At 65.8% G+C, this 19,268-nt stretch overlaps 3 protein-coding genes across 4 annotated transcripts in view; 1 reads left to right on the top strand and 2 right to left on the bottom strand.

The window, feature by feature from the left end:
• The window catches only part of BSG (basigin (Ok blood group)), a 60,656-nt gene that overhangs the window by 15,099 nt on the left and 26,289 nt on the right, over positions 1-19,268 (bottom strand). The gene's annotated exons all lie outside the window — the stretch shown is intronic.
• Positions 273-13,071, top strand: POLRMT (RNA polymerase mitochondrial). 2 transcript variants are annotated; one of them, XM_059388415.1, is made up of 21 exons: positions 273-397; positions 899-997; positions 3,367-3,977; positions 6,272-6,402; positions 6,513-6,708; positions 7,325-7,474; positions 7,684-7,848; positions 7,937-8,107; positions 8,335-8,559; positions 8,679-9,467; positions 9,808-9,930; positions 10,233-10,355; positions 10,592-10,771; positions 10,938-11,024; positions 11,110-11,223; positions 11,302-11,354; positions 11,439-11,537; positions 12,258-12,330; positions 12,574-12,665; positions 12,754-12,830; positions 12,914-13,071. In XM_059388415.1, exons 1-21 carry the CDS (start codon positions 310-312, stop codon positions 12,961-12,963), a joined length of 3,696 nt encoding a protein of 1,231 aa, XP_059244398.1. In that variant the 5' UTR covers positions 273-309; the 3' UTR covers positions 12,964-13,071. The 2 variants fall into 2 exon arrangements, with proteins under 2 accessions (XP_059244398.1, XP_059244399.1); XM_059388416.1 differs by lacking the exons at positions 273-397; positions 899-997; positions 6,272-6,402 and having other exon boundaries at positions 3,545-3,977.
• The window catches only part of HCN2 (hyperpolarization activated cyclic nucleotide gated potassium and sodium channel 2), a 24,052-nt gene continuing 18,561 nt past the window's right edge, over positions 13,778-19,268 (bottom strand). Inside the window, exons 8-10 of the mRNA XM_059392604.1 lie at positions 16,797-17,037; positions 16,464-16,628; positions 13,778-14,565 (exon numbers count right to left, since the gene is read on the bottom strand). Coding sequence (XP_059248587.1) covers positions 13,862-14,565; positions 16,464-16,628; positions 16,797-17,037 — 1,110 coding nt within the window. The 3' untranslated portion in view covers positions 13,778-13,861. The remainder of the gene's footprint in view (positions 14,566-16,463; positions 16,629-16,796; positions 17,038-19,268) is intronic.

Below are 19,268 nucleotides of genomic sequence, written 5' to 3'. Positions count from 1 at the left end.
CACACACACACACACACACACCCGAGACACACACACACACACACCCCTCCGAGTCACGCGGGTACCCAAGCAACGGCTTCGTCCCGCCCCTCCGTGGCAGAGGGAAGAGCCAATTAGAGGGCTCCTTCGGCGCATGCCTCCGAGCCTCCGGAGCCCCGCTTCTCCCTGGGAATTGTGGTTCCGGCAGCCTTCTCCCGCCGCGCGGTCCCTTCGCAGCCGCCGTAGGAGGCAGAACTACAACTCCCGGCAGGCGCGGGCGGCGCAGGCGCAGTGCAGGCGGCGCGGGCGACGCGTCGGGCGGTGTGCGGCATGTCGGCGCTGCGCTGGGGCTACGGCGCGTCCGGTCTCCGGAGAGCCCTGTGGCCCGCGGGCTGCCCCGGCCCCATGGCCGAGGAAGGTAACGCGGGGGAGGCCCGGGAGCGACGCCGTGGCCGCCGCCACTGCCCCGTCCCCCCGCGGCCGTGACCTTCGGCTTCTAGGCCGTCGGGACCCAGCCACCCCCTACCCTTGCCCCTTGCCCTGTGCGGTTCTGGTTTTGGGGACTCCGCTTTCACCCGCCCTGGGGCCACCGTGCGGACGGGGGCCGGCAGAGCGCTTTGACGTTGGGGCCCTGTTTCTTTTGGAGACCCTGGACGCCTGGTTTGGGATGTAGGGCCCGTGACCTTTGAACTCCCTGCACCTGTCGTTGGGGGAGCCCGTTGTCTTGGGCCCCGGCCGGATTTGCCCTGCGGTCCCCTTCACCTTCGCGCCCTTGGTTTCTTGGCGGTGCGAGGCCGTGACCGCTGACGGTTTCCACTGCGCTTAGGATCCTGGGTTTCCTTCCGTTCGAGGACCTCCCAGCGCCCCCCAGGCGGCGGGCTTCCTTCTGCCGCCCCCAGCCTCTCTTTGTCCTCCACAGGGGCCTTCAGTGCTGTCCGGGGCAGCAGAAGGAGCTCCTCGGCTCGTCCTTGTGAGCAAGACCGCCGGAAGGACTGGGGCCACGCGGAGCTGCTGGAGGGTGAGCCCAGACCCCCAAGGCTTGGCGCCTGAAGCCCCTCCCCACTGCCCCCTGCATGGGCCGCTCGGCCGGGGTTGCCTCCCCAGCTCCTCCCCCTGAGCCCGTGAGAAGGGACGGGCCTGCTGTAGGGTAGAGCAACTGACGTGGTCCGGTGAGGAACATGCCAAGAGGCTCGCTTAGGGTTCCCTGCCCCAAACCCAGCAGGCGCCCCTGCTTTCCAGGTAAGATAGCTGAGGCCCAAAATTGAGGCTGGAGAGGCTGGGCCAAGGCTGTGCACGCAGAGCAGGGATTCGATCCCTGAACCGACCGGTGCACCTGGGCCTGGCTTCCTGGGCTTGGGCACCTGCAGAGCCCCAGTCGGGGCCCTCCCATCCTCACAACCTGGGAAGGACAGTGCAGTCCCGGGGCCTGGGGGCTCAGCGGGTGAAGCCGCTGCCTTCGGCTCAGGTCATGATCCCAGAGTCCTGGGATCGAGCCCCGCGTCGGGCTCTCTGCTCCGCGGGGAGCCTGCTTCCCTCTCTCTCTGCCTGCCTCTCTGTCTGTCGAATAAATAAGTAAAAAGTCTTTAAAAAAAAATAAAATAAAAAGGACAGTGCAGTCCTGGCACCTCCAGAGGGAGGGAGCATGTGCCTCCCAGACCCTGTCTAGCACGTCCTGCTTCCCCTCCAGCAGCCGGGGGTGGGGTGGGGGAGCCTCTAAACAGGAAGACTTTATTTCCGGAAATTCCAGACACGCAGACGGGAGTACCGCCGTTGGCAACTTTCTCACCCACCACCTAATTATTGTAAAGCAAAGCCCAGGTGCCGTTATCGTAGGAAGGTTCTGGGACCCTGAGTCACGTTATTTCATTCTCCAGTCTAAAACTCTCAACTTTCCTCTCACATGGACGAGACACCCCCGCCCCCACCCCCCGACGGCACAGATCCTTGTGGCCTTTCCTGCCTTCGCAGCCAGAAGGAGCTCTGGCCGCCAGGTCGGCTCTGATGTTGTCACCTCCGGGAGAAAGCCCGTGCCGATGCCCTGCTCCAGGGTGGGGGTCTCCACGTGCGAACTCTGAAATTCCTGTCTGCGTGTTGGTGCACTCTTAAGGACCAAAGTCACACTGTCTTTCCACTGTATCTCAGCAAACTTCTGTTGAGCCCCTGCTGAGTGAGGCCAGCTCTCCTGTCAGCTGGCGTCCAGTGGGAGGGGCACGGGCTGGTCCAGTCTCTCGGAAGTAGTATTTGCAAAGTTCCCGTGTAACCCTGAGATCAGGGCTCCGGCGCTCACGTAGTTGCCTGCAGACACACACGTCTGCCCCCGGCCGGTGAGCCAGTGACAGGCTGTCCTGTTTCACGCACGCTGTAAGCAAGTGTCCCTTCCGGGGTACGAGCTATGTTTAGTGCCACATGGTGGTTGTTTTTCATTTAAATCTGAATTTGTTTTTTAGAGGGAGGGCTCGGGAGCGGTGGGGAGGGGCAGGGAGAGAAAGCACATCTCAAGCAGGCTCCATGCTGAGCACAGCTCCTGTGATTTGGGGCTCAGTCTCACGACCACGACCCTAACCCTAACTGAGCCGAAATCAAGAGTCAGACTCTGAACTCACTGAGCCAGCGAGGTGCCCCTTTTGTTCATTTTTGGACTTTTGTTGGTGATTTTCCTGTTTAAAATGGCCCCAAGTGTAGTGGTGCTTTCTAGTGTTCTAAGCTGTATGTGGTTGTGCAGGAGTGAGTCGCAGTGTTGTTGGCTGTGGGCTCAGTGTTAACGACTCAGCACGTATGTGAAATGAGATGTCTCAAGCAGAAAGACCTCGAACGGGGTCGTGCGTTGGTCTGCTGGGGACCCCGTGATCTGTAAAGTCAGCGTGGCACAGGGCTAGCCGCTGAACCGTGGCTCCGAGGAAACTCAGGGCCACCTCGTCCCCCACCACATACCCACACCCATCAGGAATAGTGTGTGCAAAGGCCCTGAGGTCGCAGTGGCTGTCTGGAGTGATCAGCATGCGGGGGAGTGAGAGGGGAGGGCAGGGGGCATCCCGGCTCCCGGAAGATCGTGAAGGCAGAGGCGTACCCCTGAGGGTGTGCTGACAGAGAGGCTGTGGAGGGAGAGGGGCCCAGATGACTCTCCGGCTGGGCACCTGGAAGGACAGTTCTGCCAGGGACAGATGTGGAGGAGCAGCCTTTGGGGGGACACCGGGAGCCTGCAGACACAGGTGCTGAGCAGGTGTTTAGGGGGGTGTGTGCCTGAAAATGGGCGGGCGCAGGTCGTCATCAAGTCCATAAAGCCGAAGCTTCAAGAGCCGGTGAGAAGGGACGGGCCCGCAGAGCGGGGTCGGGGGGCCGGGGGCCGGAGTGGGGGCCCCCCGCCATCCTTGCCCTTTGCCCTCACAGTGCTTGCGGCGCGGGTGCGGCAGCTGCAGGCCGAGGGTGTGTCGGAGGTGACCGTGAAGAGGGTCGGCGTGGCTAGACGACTGCCAGCATCCCGCGGCCTCCAGCCCCCTGGGAAGGCCCGGACAGGGCCCAAGGGCCCCGCCGCGGACCTCGGCGACCTCTGGGTCCAGAGGCTGAACAAGGAGAAGTCTTCGATGCAGAAGCGGAAGCTGCGGCTGGAGGGGAAGCAGCAGCCGCAGGCCCAGGACCTGGATTGTGAGCATGAGCTGCGGGTGGTGCCCCGCCTGCTGGATGCCCAGCTGGCCGGCCGCCTGCAGCACTGGGAGCGCAGGCCTCCGCAGAGCCTCCAGGAGGGGCCGCTGGCGCAGCTGCTGCGGGAGGCCCCGCGGCAGCCGAGTCCCGAGGCGGAGCCGGCCTGCGAGGCCAGGGGCGCGGACATGCAGCTGGAGATCAAGCAGCAGAAGCTCCTGGCCTTCTTGGAGTGTTGCCTGCTCACGGGCCACCTCCCTCTCGCCCACCACGTGCTGGTCACCCACCACAGCCGGGCCCGGCAGCGGCGGTGGCTCACGCTGGCCATGTACAACGCCGTCATGCTCGGCTGGGCTCGTAAGGTGAGCGGCGGCCCCCGGGGGACGTGTCTCCGCGGGGCCGAGGCCCGGGTGGCCCTGGATGCCAGCCCGGCTCGGGCTGCTTGTTACCGTCTCGGCGGTTCCCTCAGGCTTGTCGCGCGGAGATCACGCGTGTCCCTCAGCGGAGATCTTGCAAAGAGCCATGGAAGAGGGGGGGACCCTGTGGGTGCTGCCGTGCGTCTCCTCCCGGACCGCTCGGCTGGGGCCTCGGCGCTTCCGGCGCCCCCTTCCTCGACACTGCGACTTTGACACTCTGGGTCCCGTGCCCGGAGCCGGAGGGTTAGCTTCGGCTGCCACACGCCTTCCTCCTTCAACACGGGCGCTCGTGGCCGCAGACTTCCTCCGGGCTCTGCTCTGGCCGGGCCCCGTGTCTCCACGTTCTCTTTGCTTTCCTGGTGCTGTTGTCTCTTCTGGTGGTCTGCCAGAGTGTTGTGTCCGTGCCCCTGCGAGGGCCCGGCTGCCCCGCCTCCTCCCTCCCCCACGCCTGCGGCCCTGTTTCCCGGCCAGCAGGAACCGTGCGGGCCCACGAAGGAGACGGTCCTGTGAGGACGGAGGTGTGGGCGCGGCGAGCCTGGGGGTGGGTGGGTGGAGGAGGAGGTCGGCTGCTGGTGGACATGCCCAGGCGCCCCGGTCTCCCATAGGTCTGCGTTGTGACATGCCACGGGGATGCCCGGCGTGCGTGCGTGACTGTTGCAGGTGGTTTCTGGCTCCCACTCATCCCCTGGAAGCGCGCTAGGCTAAGGGAGTTAGTGAAGACAGAAGAGCTGTGTTCTCCCGTCCAAGGTCACGAGGCTTCCAGGTCCCCCAGCAAAGATCCGTTACAGTGGGACATTCCTGCCAGGAGCCCATGCGTCAGCTTCCTGGTCCCTGGGACAGACGACCGGCATCTGACGGCTTCAAGCACTAGGGATTTACTTTCACTCCCAGATCCAAGTGGGGCAGTGCTGCCCCCATTCCTGAGGCTCTGGGGAGGGGCCTTCCGGCCCGTCCCAGCTCCTGGGGACGCCTGTGGTCCTGGGCCTGTGCCCGCGTCCTTCCAGTATCTGCTTCCGCGGTCACGCAGACACCTAAACAGCGAGACGCTTAGGCAGGTGGCCTCATCTCAACTGGTCGTGTCAGCATAGGCCGTGTTTCCCGGTACAGCCCCGTTCTGATCTGGGTAGATGTGAATTTGGGGGTGTTGCTAGTCAGCCCGCTGCAGGCCCTGATCTGCCTTGTATGCCGAAGTCACGGCTGTCACTGGCTTCGTGAGTCATGGCGTCCAGACGGCCCGTGTTGAGATGGGGCTTGGCTGTCACCCAGACTCAGGTCTGAGTCCCGTTTCTGCCTCGTGTGCGCTGTGTGGCCCCAACTGCTTGCTCCTCTGATCCTTGGTCTCCCCATCTGTAAAGCAGGGAGCCCTGCTGCATTCTCAGGAAGACCGAGGGACCGGATTTAGGGGTCTGACTACCACCTGCGTTTAGGACAAGGGCAAGAGAACACGTGAACTTGAGATGTGCGTGTTTTCGTGTTGAGGATGCTACTGAGATTCTGTCCACACTGGATGGACGTGCTTATTCTAAACCGGCGCTGTCCGGTAGAACTTTCTGGTCTGCACCAGCCACATGTGGCCCCGGAGCCCTTAAAGGGCTGAGGACCCACTGAGCGACCATGTGTGTCTGGGGACCGCGAGGAGGGCAGCCCTCGCAGGGTCGTTCGGACTCGCATCTCGGGGCCCCGTGGCTGGCATTGTGCCCCCGACGACGCGACAGCGGGCCTCAGAGGAGGGCAGCAGGACCGTGGGCGGAAGAGGGCCGGAGGATCGCCTTCGGGAAGGGCTCCGTGGCAGGGCTGCCAAACCCTGGGGGGCAGGGGAGTTAGCCACCGCTCGGACACACGTGGAGGCAGGCCGTGTGCTCCGTGTCCGTGGAGTCAGGGGAATGGAGAGCCATAGCGCGCGCACAGGGAGGCTCTGTACTTGGGTGTGCTGAGCCGGGAGTGGGCGGACGCAGAGAGAACAGGAAGCCTGTGGGTGCAGGGCAGCTTCTCTGTAGACCCAGCCTCTCGTAGCGAGCCTGAAGTCATGCCCGTACAGGAGATGGAACACAGCCCCTAGGACCCCAACCCCCTCCCCCAACCCCACCGCGGTCTCCCTGCGCGCTGGTGCTGTGTCCCGGGACTGCACGGGGATGTCCTGGCCAGTGAGCCTTTTCCTGCCTGACTTGCTGGCTGTAGAGAGTGGTCTCGAGGGGCGGGCCAGCCACTTCCAGACCCTCACCCCAACTTGGTCTCCCCAGGGCTCCTTCAAAGAGCTGGTGTACGTGTTCTTTATGGTGAAAGATGCTGGCCTCACCCCAGACCTGCTGTCCTACGCGGCTGCCCTGCAGTGCCTGGGGCGCCTGGACCAGAACCCTAGCACCATCCAGAGGTGCGTGGGTGGCAGAGTCCTGGCGGGGGCTGGACCCCCTCCTGCAGTCCCGTGGCCACCTGGTGTTGAGCCTCGTCCCTCGGGTCTGTGCCCACCGTGTGCCCCTGCAGGTGTCTGGACCAGATGGCCCGGGACGGGCTGCAGCCACAGGAGCTCTTCAGTGGTGTGCCACTGTCCCCAGAGGAGCAGGCCGTGGTCCTGAGGGCCGTGCGCAAGGCCCAGCCCGCGTTCAGCCCGCCGCCACCACCGCCGCGGCCCCCGCCCCAGGTCAACACCTCGCCACTGCTTAGGGAGATCTATGCCAAGGTGAGCAGACCCTGACGCCGACAGGCGGGGCGCCGTGTCGTGGGGGGGTTGAGCCAGGGCTGTCCTTGGGGGGTCTCCCGGGGGCCTCGGCCTCTCCCTCTCTTATTCTCAGCGCTACCTGGATCCCAGTGCTGCCCTCGCTGCTCCTCAGGGGCCAGACAAGCCAGACTTGGCAACTCCTGGCCTTCAGCAAGGTCCTGACCCGGCCCTGCCGGTGTAGGTTTCCTTCCTGGAGGTGCCGTTCCAGGCAGAGCCAGCGGTCAGCATCCTGAGCCCGGGCGGCCGAGAGCAGCAGGCGGTCCGCGGGGCTCCGTCTGCTCGGGTCTGAGCCCTGCGACTCTGTTCGTGACTATCCGTGTGTCTGTCTGCGCTGTTCTCACGGATCTATTTCTGGATGGTCACACGTTCCCACGGCCCCAGGTTTAAAGAGAAAACGTACATCCGGGACTCGAACCTTGTGTTCCCAGGCTGTCCCGGCCCCCGCGCAAGGCGGCTGGCCAGTGCTGAGCACTCAGACCCACGCGGCTGTCCATGCAGCCTCGTGCTCGAGCAGTTGTCCGGTGGGGTCCTGCCGGGCCCCAGGCCTCCCCCCCTGCCTGCCCTTCTGCCCCTGCAGGAAGGCCCCGTGTCCTACCCGAAGTTGCACCTGCCCCTGCGGGAGCTGCGGAGCCTTTTCCAGCAGCAGCTGCGCGTGGAGATGGCCACCACCGTGGCTGTTGAGTCCGTGGAGCAGGCCCGGGTGCTGACGGAGGAGGTCCTGCGGGCGGTGAGGAGCTCGGCAGGGTCACAGCCCCGGGGCAGGGCGGGTGCGGGCGGGGGGCAGCTGTCTGTGCCGCCTCCCCAGAGCCAGGGGCGGTCGCGTGCCCACCCGGCGCTGCAGGGCCGATGCTGCTTCCGGGTGCCCGTAAGGTCGGGTCCCCTTGCTCCCAAGGGCCTGGAGGCCGTGGCGGTGACGCCTGCGTCCATGCCCCGCAGCGGAACACCCTGCAGCAGCTCCGTGCCGAGTGGGTGGAGGCCCTGTGCCTGGGGCTGCAGAACCTGAAGGCCAGTGAGGTCTGTGCTGCCCGCACCGGCCGCCCCTCCGTCTTCCCGTTCCTGTGCGTGCTTCCGGAGAAGGAGCTCGCCGAGCTGCTGCTGCAGGTGTGGCCTGCGGACCGCGGGGCCGGGGTGCACGGGCAGGCGGGGGGCTGAGGGACCGGGCGGCTGGGGCTCACGGTGCCGCCCCCAGGCCCTGCAGGTGCTGCCGCCACAGGGGGAGTCCCTGCTGTCCCTGGCGCAGCAGCTGGGCATGCGCGTGTTTGGCCGCCACGCGGTGCGGAGACAGCAGCGAAGCAGCCGGCTGCAGGCACTTCAGGAGCGCTACTACCAGTACGTGCGCCTGCTGGCCTCCGACACCCAGGTGAGCCTGGGCGGGGGTCCCTGCCGGGGTGGGGTTGGGGGGCCGCCGGCGTGTCCCCAGGGGGAGACACCGAGGCATGCGTGCAGGTCCCTGCCCCGACCAGGGCAGCTGGGTTTGCCCGCCCCCCGGGCCCTGGCACTTTCTGATTGGCTCCTGTGCTCGCGCCGGCTGGGGGGTCGGTCTGTCCTGGGCCCGCACCGCAGTCCCTGAGACACTCTCCACCCCAGGTGGAGGCACCCCAGCTGCCACGGCAGTACTGGGAGGCGCTGGGGCCGCCTGAGGCCCCCCACGAGCAGCCTTGGCCCTTGTCTGTGCTGGTGCAGCTGGGCAAGAAGCTGGCCGAGATGCTGGTCGAGGCCGTGCGGATGCCTGGCAGCGTGGCCGCCCCGCAGGGCCCTGGCACGCTCATTCCCGTGCTCTACCACGTGTACTCCTTCCGCAGCTTCCGCCAGGTGTGTGGCTAGGGAGGGCGTGGGGGCCGCGGGGCCCTGGTAGGGTCCTCTGTCCGCTTGCGGCGTGTCCTCCGGGCTGGGGGGGCCTTGGGAGCCATCTCCGCCTGCCTCGCCCCCAGATTGGAATCCTGAAGCCTCACCCGGCCTTCATCGAGCTGCTAGCGACGGCTGCAGAGCACACGCTGACCTTCGAGGCGGCCGAGGTGCCCATGCTGTGCCCACCGCTGCCCTGGACGTCACCGCACACGGGTGCTTTCCTCCTGAGCCCCACCAAGCTCATGCGCTCTCTGGAGGGCACCGTGCAGCACCAGCGCCTGCTGGACAGCTGCCCGCCTGCCGACCTGCACGGTGCCCTGGACGCCCTCACCCAGCTAGGCAACTGCGCCTGGCGGGTCAACGGGCGCGTGCTGGACCTGGTGCTGGAGCTCTTCACCGCCAAGGGCTGCCCGCATCTGGGGGTGCCGGCCCCAGCCTCCGAGGCACCCCGGCCGCCCGACGGCCGCCTGCCGCCCGGCGCCTCACCTGCCCAGAAGGCCGAGGTGCGGCGGGAGCTGGCCCGCTGCCTGAAGGTGGCCCGGGAGATGCACAGCCTGCGCTCTGACGCCCTGTACCGGCTGTCGCTGGCCCAGCACCTCCGGCACCGCGTCTTCTGGCTGCCGCACAACATGGACTTCCGCGGCCGCACCTACCCCTGCCCGCCCCACTTCCACCACCTGGGCAGTGACCTGGCGCGCGCCCTGCTGGAGTTTGCCCAGGGCCGTCCGCTCGGTGCCCGAGGCCTGGACTGGCTCAAGGTCCACCTGGTCAACCTCACGGGGCTCAAGAAGCGCGAGTCGCTGCAGGCGCGCCTGGCCTTCGCCGACGAGGTGATGAAGGACATCCTGGACTCTGCTGACCGGCCCATGACGGTAGGGGCGTGGAGGGCACTGGCCGGGGCCCTCGCGGCTTGCCTCTCCTCCTCCCTCGGCCTGTGCCGTGCGCTGGCCACCCCGGCCCCTCCTTCCCAGCCCCTGGGCACGGGCTCCCGGCTCTGTCCTTTCTGTCCTTTTCCCTCTGTGGCTCCGCCACCTCCCGGCCCGGGCCAGCCCTTTTTCCAGACCCTTCCCCGTCCCGTGGCTGCTGGTGCAGGACGGCTCTGGTGTCACCCTGCGTGCCCGTCACTCCTGTCGCCCCTGCCGTCCCGGGGGCTCTGTTTCGGCCTCCCAGCCCCAGCCAGCCTGGCCTGAGCCCCACTCCGCCCTCCCGCAGGGCCGCAAGTGGTGGATGCAGGTGGACGAGCCCTGGCAAGCCCTGGCGTGCTGCATGGAGATCGCGCGGGCTGTGCGCGCCCCTGACCCCGCGGCCTACGTCTCTCACTTCCCGGTTCACCAGGTGAGCTGCTGGGGGCCCCGGCGAGGGGTGGGCCTGCCCCCGGGGGGCCGGGCTGGATGGTGGGGGCACGTAGTCTCTGCAGACGCCACTTTATTTGGGCTGGTGTTCCTGCGGGGGGGGGCCCCAGTGGGTATGGCCAGCCCAGGGCTGGGACCCCGTATGGGCACGTTGCCCTGCCTTTTGGCAGTGGGGTCCTGTGCACTGGCGGTATGAGCAGTGCACCGGGGAACCCCGGAGCTGTGATTCCTTTCCTGGGGTCCTTCCTGCCGACCCTCACGGATCCTCCCTCTCCGTCGGCCCAGGACGGCTCCTGTAACGGCCTACAGCACTACGCGGCCCTGGGCCGGGACAGCGTGGGGGCCGCCTCCGTCAACCTGCTGCCCTCAGATGTACCGCAGGATGTGTACAGTGGGGTGGCCGCACAGGTGGGACCCGCAGCCCCGCCGCCCCCGTTCTCCTCCTCTAAGCCTACATGGGGTCTCTGTCTTGTGAATGCCCGGATTTGCAGATCCCGTGGGCTCTGAGTGGGCAGTCAGGGCGGGCTTCCTGGGGGAGGTGTCAGATGAGGAAACTGCCGGGGGCGGATCTCATGGTGGGGCTGCCGGGCCGGGTGGGAGACAGGGTCTGCCCACCTTCCCACTGACCCCCAGTGTCTGCCCAGGTGGAGGTGTTCCGCAAGCAGGACGCCAAACGGGGCGTGCACGTGGCCCAAGTCCTTGAGGGTTTCATCAGCCGCAAGGTGGTCAAGCAGACGGTGATGACCGTGGTGTACGGGGTCACCCGCTACGGGGGCCGCCTGCAGATCGAGAGGCGCCTGCGGGAGCTCAGCGACTTCCCCCAGGTGCACAGCATCAGGCGCGCCGTGGCCCCCCAGCCCCCACCCCTGCCCCTGAACTGCCGGCTGCCAAGCAGCCCCAAGGAGGAAGATGGTTCTGTTGCCCCTCTGGGTCCCTCGGCAGGGGTGGGGAGGCCACCCTGGCTCTGACCATCCCCCTACACCCCTGCAGGAGTTCGTGTGGGAGGCGTCCCACTATCTGGTACGCCAGGTGTTCAACAGCCTCCAGGAGATGTTCTCAGGCACCCGGGCCATCCAGGTGTGTGGCCCCAGCCCCTCCCTGCGCCCAGCAGGCCGCCCCCGGCTGGGCCCTGCTCTGAGCCCCTCCTGCCATGCGTCCACAGCACTGGCTGACCGAGAGTGCCCGGCTCATCGCCCACACGGGCTCGGCCGTGCAGTGGGTCACACCCCTGGGCGTGCCCGTCATCCAGCCCTACCACCAGGACGCCAAGGTGTTGGTACGTGCGTCCCCCCCGCCCCCCGGCCCCCACGCTGCCTCAGGGTGGGACGCCTGACCCTCCCCCCCAACCCTGCAGATTGCCGGTGGCATGCAGAGCCTCACGTTCAGCCAGAGCGGGGACACCAGCCAGTGAGTGCCGGCGGGGGTGCTGGGCCGGGTGGGGGCCGTGGGGGCCAGGCCAGGGTGTCTGCCTGAGCCCTTTCCCCTCCCCAGGAAGCCTAACACACTGAAGCAGAAGAACGGCTTCCCCCCCAACTTCATCCACTCGCTGGACTCGTCCCACATGATGCTCACGGCCCTCCACTGCTACAGGTGGGCCCTGCGTCGGGGCCTCGCGCCTTCTGCCCGCTCTGCTTGTCGTCTCTTGCGTGCAGGCCCTGTTCAGGGTTTGGGGGATGCAGGGGGGGCCCAGAGTGGCACAGGCCGGTTGGGGAGCCAGGGTGGAGGACCGTGGGGGTTGTTGGAGCTGCTGCCCAAAAAAGGACCATGCGAGCACGTGCAAAGGCCCTGAGGCAGTGTGGTGTGCGTGATGGTGAAGCTGCTGGCTTGGCCCAGGAGGGAAGGGTGGTTGCTCTGAGAAGTGCCTGTAGCCCCGTCCAGGGGAGTACTGGCAGCATAGCGTGTTGGGGGGTGGCCTCATAGGCTGAGGCATAGGCGTCTGGGTATGTCCTGAGTCCCTCGGGTGTAGCTAAGCATGGCCATAGGGCAGGTGTGTGGCTAGTTGTCTTAGGAGGGAGCCAGGGTTCAGGGATAAGTTCTGTTTCTGTCCACTCCCTCTCAGACCACAGGAGCCCTGTAGTGGGGGGGAGGGGGCAGTACCAGCAGCGGCGGCTCGGGACAGGTGGAGGGAATGACGTGGGACCAAGAGTTTTCTCCCTAGAGGAGACCTTTCCGCCCCTGTGCCGAGCCTGACACAACACAGGGGCTGGGACACATTGGCGGTGAGGGGTTGGGGTGAGTATGGGAAGGAACAGGTTGGGGAGTGGACCAGGAAGGGCTGCGCTCCTCACAGGAGATCTTACTCCTCGGCAGGAAAGGCCTGACCTTTGTGTCTGTGCATGACTGCTTCTGGACCCACGCGGCTGATGTGGAGGTCATGAACCAGGTGCTGCTGCCCACACGCGTCTCCCAGGGTGGCAGCAGGCGCCCCGATCCCATGGTCCTTGTCCTGCGGTACCTGCCCCTGTGCGCCTAGGGCAGCGATCATTTGAGGCTTGGGCAGCCCTGCCTCACCTGATCTGGCAGGCCCTGCCCTGCTTCTCCCACCGAAGGTCTTCGGTCTCCCCCTCCCCAGGCCCTAGCTCCCCCCACCCCTGACACCCAGGTCCTAGGTCTCCCCTCCCCCCAGGTGTGCCGGGAGCAGTTTGTCAGTCTACACAGCCAGCCCATCTTGCACAACCTGTCCCGGTTCCTGGTGAAGCAGTACTGTTCCAGCACCAGGTGAACTACACCCCCCCTGACTCTGGTGCGGCTGGGACCACCCCTCCCTGCCTTGCTCGGCCTCACGCCACCCCCCCAACACCCTCAGGCTCAGGTCCCCCAAGCACTCTAAGAACCTGTGGATGGGCAAGCTGCAGGACACGCTGAAGTCGGTGCCGGAGACAGGTGGGGGCAGGGACCGCCTGCTCGCGTGCTGGGCGTGGGGTACCCACGTGGTCCCGCCCCATGGTGTCTGCTCTGCTCTGCAGGGGCCTTGGACCTGGAGCAGGTGAAGCACTCCACTTACTTCTTCAGCTGACGCGGTGGTCCCCAGGCGAGGTCCCCAGCTGCTGTCCCCAGCCAGGCACCACGCAGGCTGCCTGCCCCGTGCCATAGTGTAAATAAAGCCCTGTTGTCACCCGCGGGATCAAGGGATTGAGCGTCTTCCGCCGGCCCCGGTGCGCTGGCACCTGGGACCCGGCCGCGAGCAATCAGAGGCCGGCAGGCTGGGCGCCAATGCTGTCGTTTATTGCGCGGAATGGGGGTGTGGGGGTCGGCGCGGAGTACGGCGGGGGGCTGCTGCCTCGGCTGCCAGTACATTCATCCCGACGGCGGCCCGGCCGCGCCGCCCGCGCCCCCCCCCGCGCCATGGGGACGACCCACTCCTGGGCGCGGGGCGCTGGACGGGGCTGGGTGTGCCGGCTCCGGGGACGTGACCACAGGGCACGCGTGGACGGGGCCAGGCCAGTTATTGCGTGAGCGCGGGGGGGTGGGGGGCAGCAGGAAGCCGGCGGCCAAGTATTGCACTTAAAAAACACAATCCTCCTCGGATGGGCCACCTGCGGGGGCGGGCAGGCCTCCACAGCCATCTCCTTCCGGCCACCAGGCCGGCCCCGGCCCCGTTTCACAGTTGGGGGAACTGAGGCACCGAGGTGAAGGGGCCCCTCGCTCGCTCGCGAGCAGGCGAGGCCACCGCCGGTGGGGGCTGGGGGCGAGAACGATGTGGTTGGGCGCAGGGCGATGGGGGACGCGGCGGGGGCTCAGAGGGGGCTGCCTTGCCGCCCCGGCCCGCCCGTCTGACTATGACTACCTAGGACTCCTCTATGGCTTCTGGGGCGGGCGGCCGGCGGCCGGGGCAGCGCGCAATGGCATGGCTTTGGTGTGGATGACGGCCCCGCCCCCGGCCCGCCCGGGCCCGCGGGGCGGCGTGGCAAAGGTCACAAGTTGGACGAGAGGCGCGAGCGCGCGGAGTCCAGCGGGTCGAGGCCACCGGCAGCGCCGGGCGAGGCCGAGTCCCTGCGGTCCGGGCTGGGCGCCGCGGCCCGGGCGGCAGGCGCAGGGCCCAAGCGCGGCGTGGAGCTGCTGGCTGGGCGCGCCGAGGCCGCGGGGCCCGGGCCAGGCGCGCCATGGGGCAGCGAGGGCTGCGAGGCGGACAGGGGGCGCGAGGCCCGACTCAGGCGGCGCGCGGGGAGCGCGTGTCCGGCGCGGGGTGCGGCGGGGGAGCCGGGCGCGCCGCCATAGGGCGAGGTCCGCGGCGCCCGAGGACTGGCGGGCGCGCCGGGAGGACTGGCGGCGGAGGGCGCCGGCCCCGGCGAGGCAGCGGCCGAGGGCGCGGCCGCGGGCCCCGTTGGCGGGCGGCGCACGAGGCGCGGCGAGCCCAGCGCCAGGGGCCCCACGAGTGGCCGTGCCACCTGCGGGCAGAAGCTCATGGCCACAGCTTGCTGCAGCGTGGCGATGGCCGAGGTGACCTGCGGCGGCGGCGGCGGCGGGAAGAGGCCCACGCGCGGGCCCAGCTCGGCCTGCTGCACCATCTCGCGGTCGTACTTGACGATCTCCTGGATGATGGCGTTCTCCTGGTTGTTGAACACGCCGGAGTTGAGGTCGTGCTGCACTTTGTGTAACAGGATCGAGTTCTTCTTGCCTGGGGGCAGGGTAGGGGCGTCAGCGGGGGCCGGCAGGGCGGTGGGGGGGTGTTGCTGGGGGTGCGCTGTGACGCGAGTGCGCGGCAGCCTCATCCACGCACAGCCCGCAGGCAGGAGTGTGCTGTGTACAGAGCATGGTACCCAGCGCCTGCTGCGTACAGTAAAACTTTCTATATACTGCGAGCACACATGGAGCACCTCCTGCATACAGCCAGCGGGTGCTGGGCGTCCGTTCTATACATCCCACTGTGAGTACCAGCTCCTGCTCTGTACCGCCAGTGTGCACAGACCACCTCCTGCACGCCACCATGAACCTGCTGCCATCACACACGCACGCGCACACACACTCACACCTGTTGGAGATCATAAACCTGCACGGAGCACCTGCTGGATACAGTAGCCACTGAGCACCTGCTGGATACAGCAAGGACGTGGAGGGCATGCGGGTGTTGGGCCTTGGTTCCGGAGACTAGCACACAGGGGTCAAGAAACCGCTGCGTCCGCGTAAGCACTCCCTGTATACAGCAAGCATGCTCAGGGCCCCTCCTGCCTATGGCCGATACCAACTGCCTGTGGTGTAGAGCAGACAGAACTGAGCACCTCCTGTATGCAGTAAGCAGGCATGACCTGCCACCATGTGCATACAGCAAGCAGACATTGAGTACCTGCTGTATTCAGCAGGCACTAATCCAGTACCTGTTTGTAGTAGGCATGCAGAACACCCATGGCATAGGCAAAGCGGGTACGAGACCCCTACTGTATACTGCCAGCTTGCCCCGAACACTTCTTGTATCCAGGAAACATGTACTGTGCTCCCACAGTATACAGCAAGCACGTGAAGTGTGTGTGGTGCACACGAGGCAGGCCTTGCTGGACAGCAAGCCCGCGCCGTCCGTCCCGGGTGCCGAGCGCCTGCCGCAGGCGCCGAGCCGCATGCCAGGAGTGCTCGCCGGACAAGCACGTCGGAGAGCCTTCGGCATGGAGCAAGTAAGTCTAAGCATCTTCCACCTGCACGTGTGTGGAGCACCTCCTGCGTAGAGCGGATGCTGAGCGCCCGCTGTGCGTAAGCACGAATGGGACGCTTCCGGGATCTCCTCCAACACCCGTGCACGCCGCCCAACCCTCGTCCTCTGGCTCTTGATTCCCACGGACAGCAATGGGGCCCGGTCTGCCTGACTCAGACATCTGGTCCTCGGTGGGTCCTGAGGGCTCCACCTCTCAACCATTTCTGACAGTAGCCTCGGCCTCTCCCTACACCCAAGGCCACCACTTGAAGCCAGGCCTCCATCTCCCTCCTGTAACCTACCCGCGCTCGTACAATGCAGATCCTGTCGGCTCCTCCCCCGCCTAGCACCATCCGTGGCTCCCCACTGCTCCCGATTCATAGTCCAAGCTCCTGCCTCCACAGCTAGTGGGTCCCGAGTGCCTGGTCCCCGCCTGCTTCCCCAAGCGCCCTCCTCCCGGCTTCTGCGCTCCCTGGACCCCAGGCCCTGGCCTGTGCCACGTCCACTCCCAGAACATGCCTTGTCGCTTCATACCTGACAACACTCCTGGCCTCCACCCAGCATCACAAGGAAGCCCACCAGCCCCCCAGCCCCTCCTCTGTAGCAGAAGCCCGAGCATGGCCCCTACAACAGCCTCCCAGTCCGGCGGCGACACTGGCGGACACACCAGAGGTGCTCCAGGAGCGTCTCCCAAGGTGCTCCAGGAGCAGAAGTTCTGCACAACTGGAAACACACCACACTCCCTCCTCTTTGGGAGACCAGGGCCACATCTGGCTACGGGCCAAAGCAGGTCAGAAAATCAGGTCTGGGGACTAGAAGGGCCCTGGAGGGTCCGTCGGCGGGCCACGCCCCCTCTTCACAGGCTGGCGGCCCCTGGAGGCCAGCCCACTCACCGATGCGGTCCAGGCGGTCGATGGCGACAGTCTCGAAGGCCCGCCGCATCATGGGGTACTCCTCTAGCACCTCGTTGAAGTTGTCCACGCTCAGGGAGTAGAGGCGGCAGTAGGTGTCGGCGCGCACGCTGGCCGTGCGCCGGCCCCGCGTCAGCAGGCAGATCTCTGCACGGGCCGGGCGGCGGCCTCAGCCCAGCAGGACCTCGGCCTCGAGCAACACCTTCTTGCCCACCCAGCCCTGGGGCCCCCCGCCCGCGGCGCGCGCAGCCCAGCCTCCTCCCCTCTGCCGGGGTGCACCCGCACCAGCACCCCTGCGGGCCCCCGGACGCTCACCCCCGAAATAGGAGCCATCGGACAGCTTCATCTCCTTGTTGCCCTTGGTGAGCACGCTGAGCACGCCGTGCTGGATGAAGTACATCTTCTTGCCCACGGTGCCCTCCCGGATGATGTAGTCGCCCGGCTGGAAGACCTCGAACTTGAGTTTGGTCAGCATGGCCGTGACGAAGTTGGGGTCGGCATTGGCAAACAGAGGCATGGAGGCCACCAGCTTCCGGCAGTTGAAGTTGACGATCTCCTGGAGGGGGGGGAGCGGGGTGACACAGGGCCCAAGTCCTCGCCCCCCTCTGGCCCTCCTTTGGGGGCTGTCTCCTCCTCAGACCCTCCGTTTCTTCATCTACCAAAGGAGTTCAACACTGTAGCCTGAAGTGGGCACCTTCCTTCCCGCACGGACCCCGGAGGCTTGACCGCAAGACAGGAGCCAAGACCAGATGTGTGCCGAGTCCCCCGCAGTTAGCTTGGTTGGCCACACCCGCGCGTGCGATTAGGCAGGAAAGGCCATCAGAGACGTAAGAACAGGAAGGAAAACAGGACGCCAGATCCCTCTACTCTCTTCTTTAACATGCTGACCCGGGAGCCCGAAAGCATCCACGGGAAACCACAACGGTCAGAGGAGCCAACCCAAACAGCAAGCGAGAGCACAAGGAATCAGCGCACCAACCCGGGAACGGTCAAGGGCTCCGCGGCGGCCGAGGTCAGGGTGGGGTGGGACCTCCCGCAGTCGATCTGAGCATCAGTCACGGGCGGGTCCCACGCTCGCCCATCGAGTGCGCACACCTCAGTAAGACACGTTTCGATAAAAGGGGGAGCTGAGCCTTCCAAACCGACAGCCCTCTTGTGGCCAACGAGCCACGGAGAAGACGACACAGCAGCCGGAGGACCCTGTTTGCGCCAGCACAGAGCGCTGAGCAAGACGGCAGGGCTTGACCTTAAGAGACTTCCAGACGCGTCTGAGGAGAGCGAGCAGACACCCGAGAGGCACGGCGGACGCGGGCCCGCACTCCGTGGTCAGGCAGAGCTCCTCACGGCCGTGTGGACGAGACGTCCATTCTCCCCACTCGTGGACACGAGTGTCCAGATCCCAACAACAAGCCCATCGGGTTTGCTTGGGAATTGCTGAAACTAGCCAAGGTCATTTAGAACAAATGAGCAAAAGTCGCAGGAAAGCCTGCTAGTGAGAAGAGCAGGGCGGTGGGGCGAGCCCTCCCACGCACTGAGACCTGCCGGCCAGCCCCCGCCGCTCCCTGGGGTTTGGCACACAGAGCAGACGGGACGGCGTGTTAGAAGTCCGGAGATCTGGCCCAGCACATGGGGGCATGCCGGAGGCGGCCCCAGCAGTTATGAGGCAAAAACCAGACGTTTCAGCCCCAGAGCAGAAGATGAACATGAATCCCCAGTAATCCCAAAGCAAGATGTGCGGAAAAAACCCAAGCACACAAGTCCTACAAGGAAGTATGGGTGAGCCCCCAGATCAGGCTGTGCACAGCGAGCAGGCATGTGCACCTGCTGTATACAGGTATTGGGGCCTACTATGTACAGCATCTATGTACTGAGTGCCTGCTGTATAGAGAGAGTAGGTACTAAACTCCCACCCTGTACAGAAATCAGGGGCTGAGAATCTGCTGTGTAGACACAATGGATGGCACCTGCTGGGTACAGAAAGAGCAAACACCATCCACGCACTTCGTACGGCAATCACACAGGCCACACCTACTGTATACAGCAAACACCATCCACGCACTTCGTACGGCAATCACACGTCACACCTACTGTATACAGCAAGCACTCGTGGAGCATGAAAATCCCACATGGCTGCCCCAGATGCACCTCCCCCCTGCGCATTTGGGGTGGGTGGTCCTCCCAGTGGGACTGGACCCTGCCCTCACCCCTCAGCCCTGTCCCAAATGCACGAGCAAACCCACAAAAGTGAGTGCCGTGCATGGCCGCCCGCGGAGCTTGGGGACCCTGGGGCCACCAGCCCTGGGGCCTCGCTGCCTGAAGGCAGGAGGAAGGGTCCAGCAAAGGGAGCTCAGAGGGAGCCCGCCTTTGCTGTGCGTTAACAAAGAACACGGAATGTACAGCAGGAGCAAATCAGGCAGAGGGTCAGGATGGAAGCCAGAAGTTTTCTGAACGCATGTCTTTTTGTAAATTCAACCTTGGAATTGCATAAACGCTGAAATAATTACCCGATCCGGCTTGCGAGGGACTGGGGGAAGGGAGCGGGCGTGGTGGCTTGCAGCCATGGGTGCCCTCCTGGGGGCGACGTGCAGTGTGCTTAGACAGTGGTAATGGCCCCACTAGAGCCTAAGGGACCGCGGGCCGGCTGGCCGGCTCAGCCTGTGGAGCGTGGGGCTCTCGATCTCCCAACCCTGAGTTCGAGCCCCACACTAGGTACAGAGGTGGCTGAAAATGCATAGTTTAAAAAAAAAAAAAAAACACCAAACTGGGGCGCCTGGGTGGCTCAGTGGG

Source organism: Mustela nigripes, chromosome 2, assembly GCF_022355385.1.
Source record: "Mustela nigripes isolate SB6536 chromosome 2, MUSNIG.SB6536, whole genome shotgun sequence".
Taxonomy (NCBI): Eukaryota; Metazoa; Chordata; class Mammalia; order Carnivora; family Mustelidae; genus Mustela; species Mustela nigripes.
Note: the sequence above shows the minus strand (reverse complement) of the source record. Positions and strands in the feature narration are given on the sequence as shown.

What these genes read in the sequence shown, in the direction of transcription:
- POLRMT (XM_059388415.1), top strand. Translation starts at nt 310, where the DNA reads ATGTCGGCGCTGCGCTGGGGCTACGGCGCGTCCGGTCTCCGGAGAGCC. An exon ending in CGGCCCCATGGCCGAGGAAG is followed by an intron (nt 398 to 898) that starts GTAACGCGGGGG and finishes TGTCCTCCACAG; the next exon opens with GGGCCTTCAGTGCTGTCCGG. An exon ending in AGCTCAGCGACTTCCCCCAG is followed by an intron (nt 10,772 to 10,937) that starts GTGCACAGCATC and finishes ACACCCCTGCAG; the next exon opens with GAGTTCGTGTGGGAGGCGTC.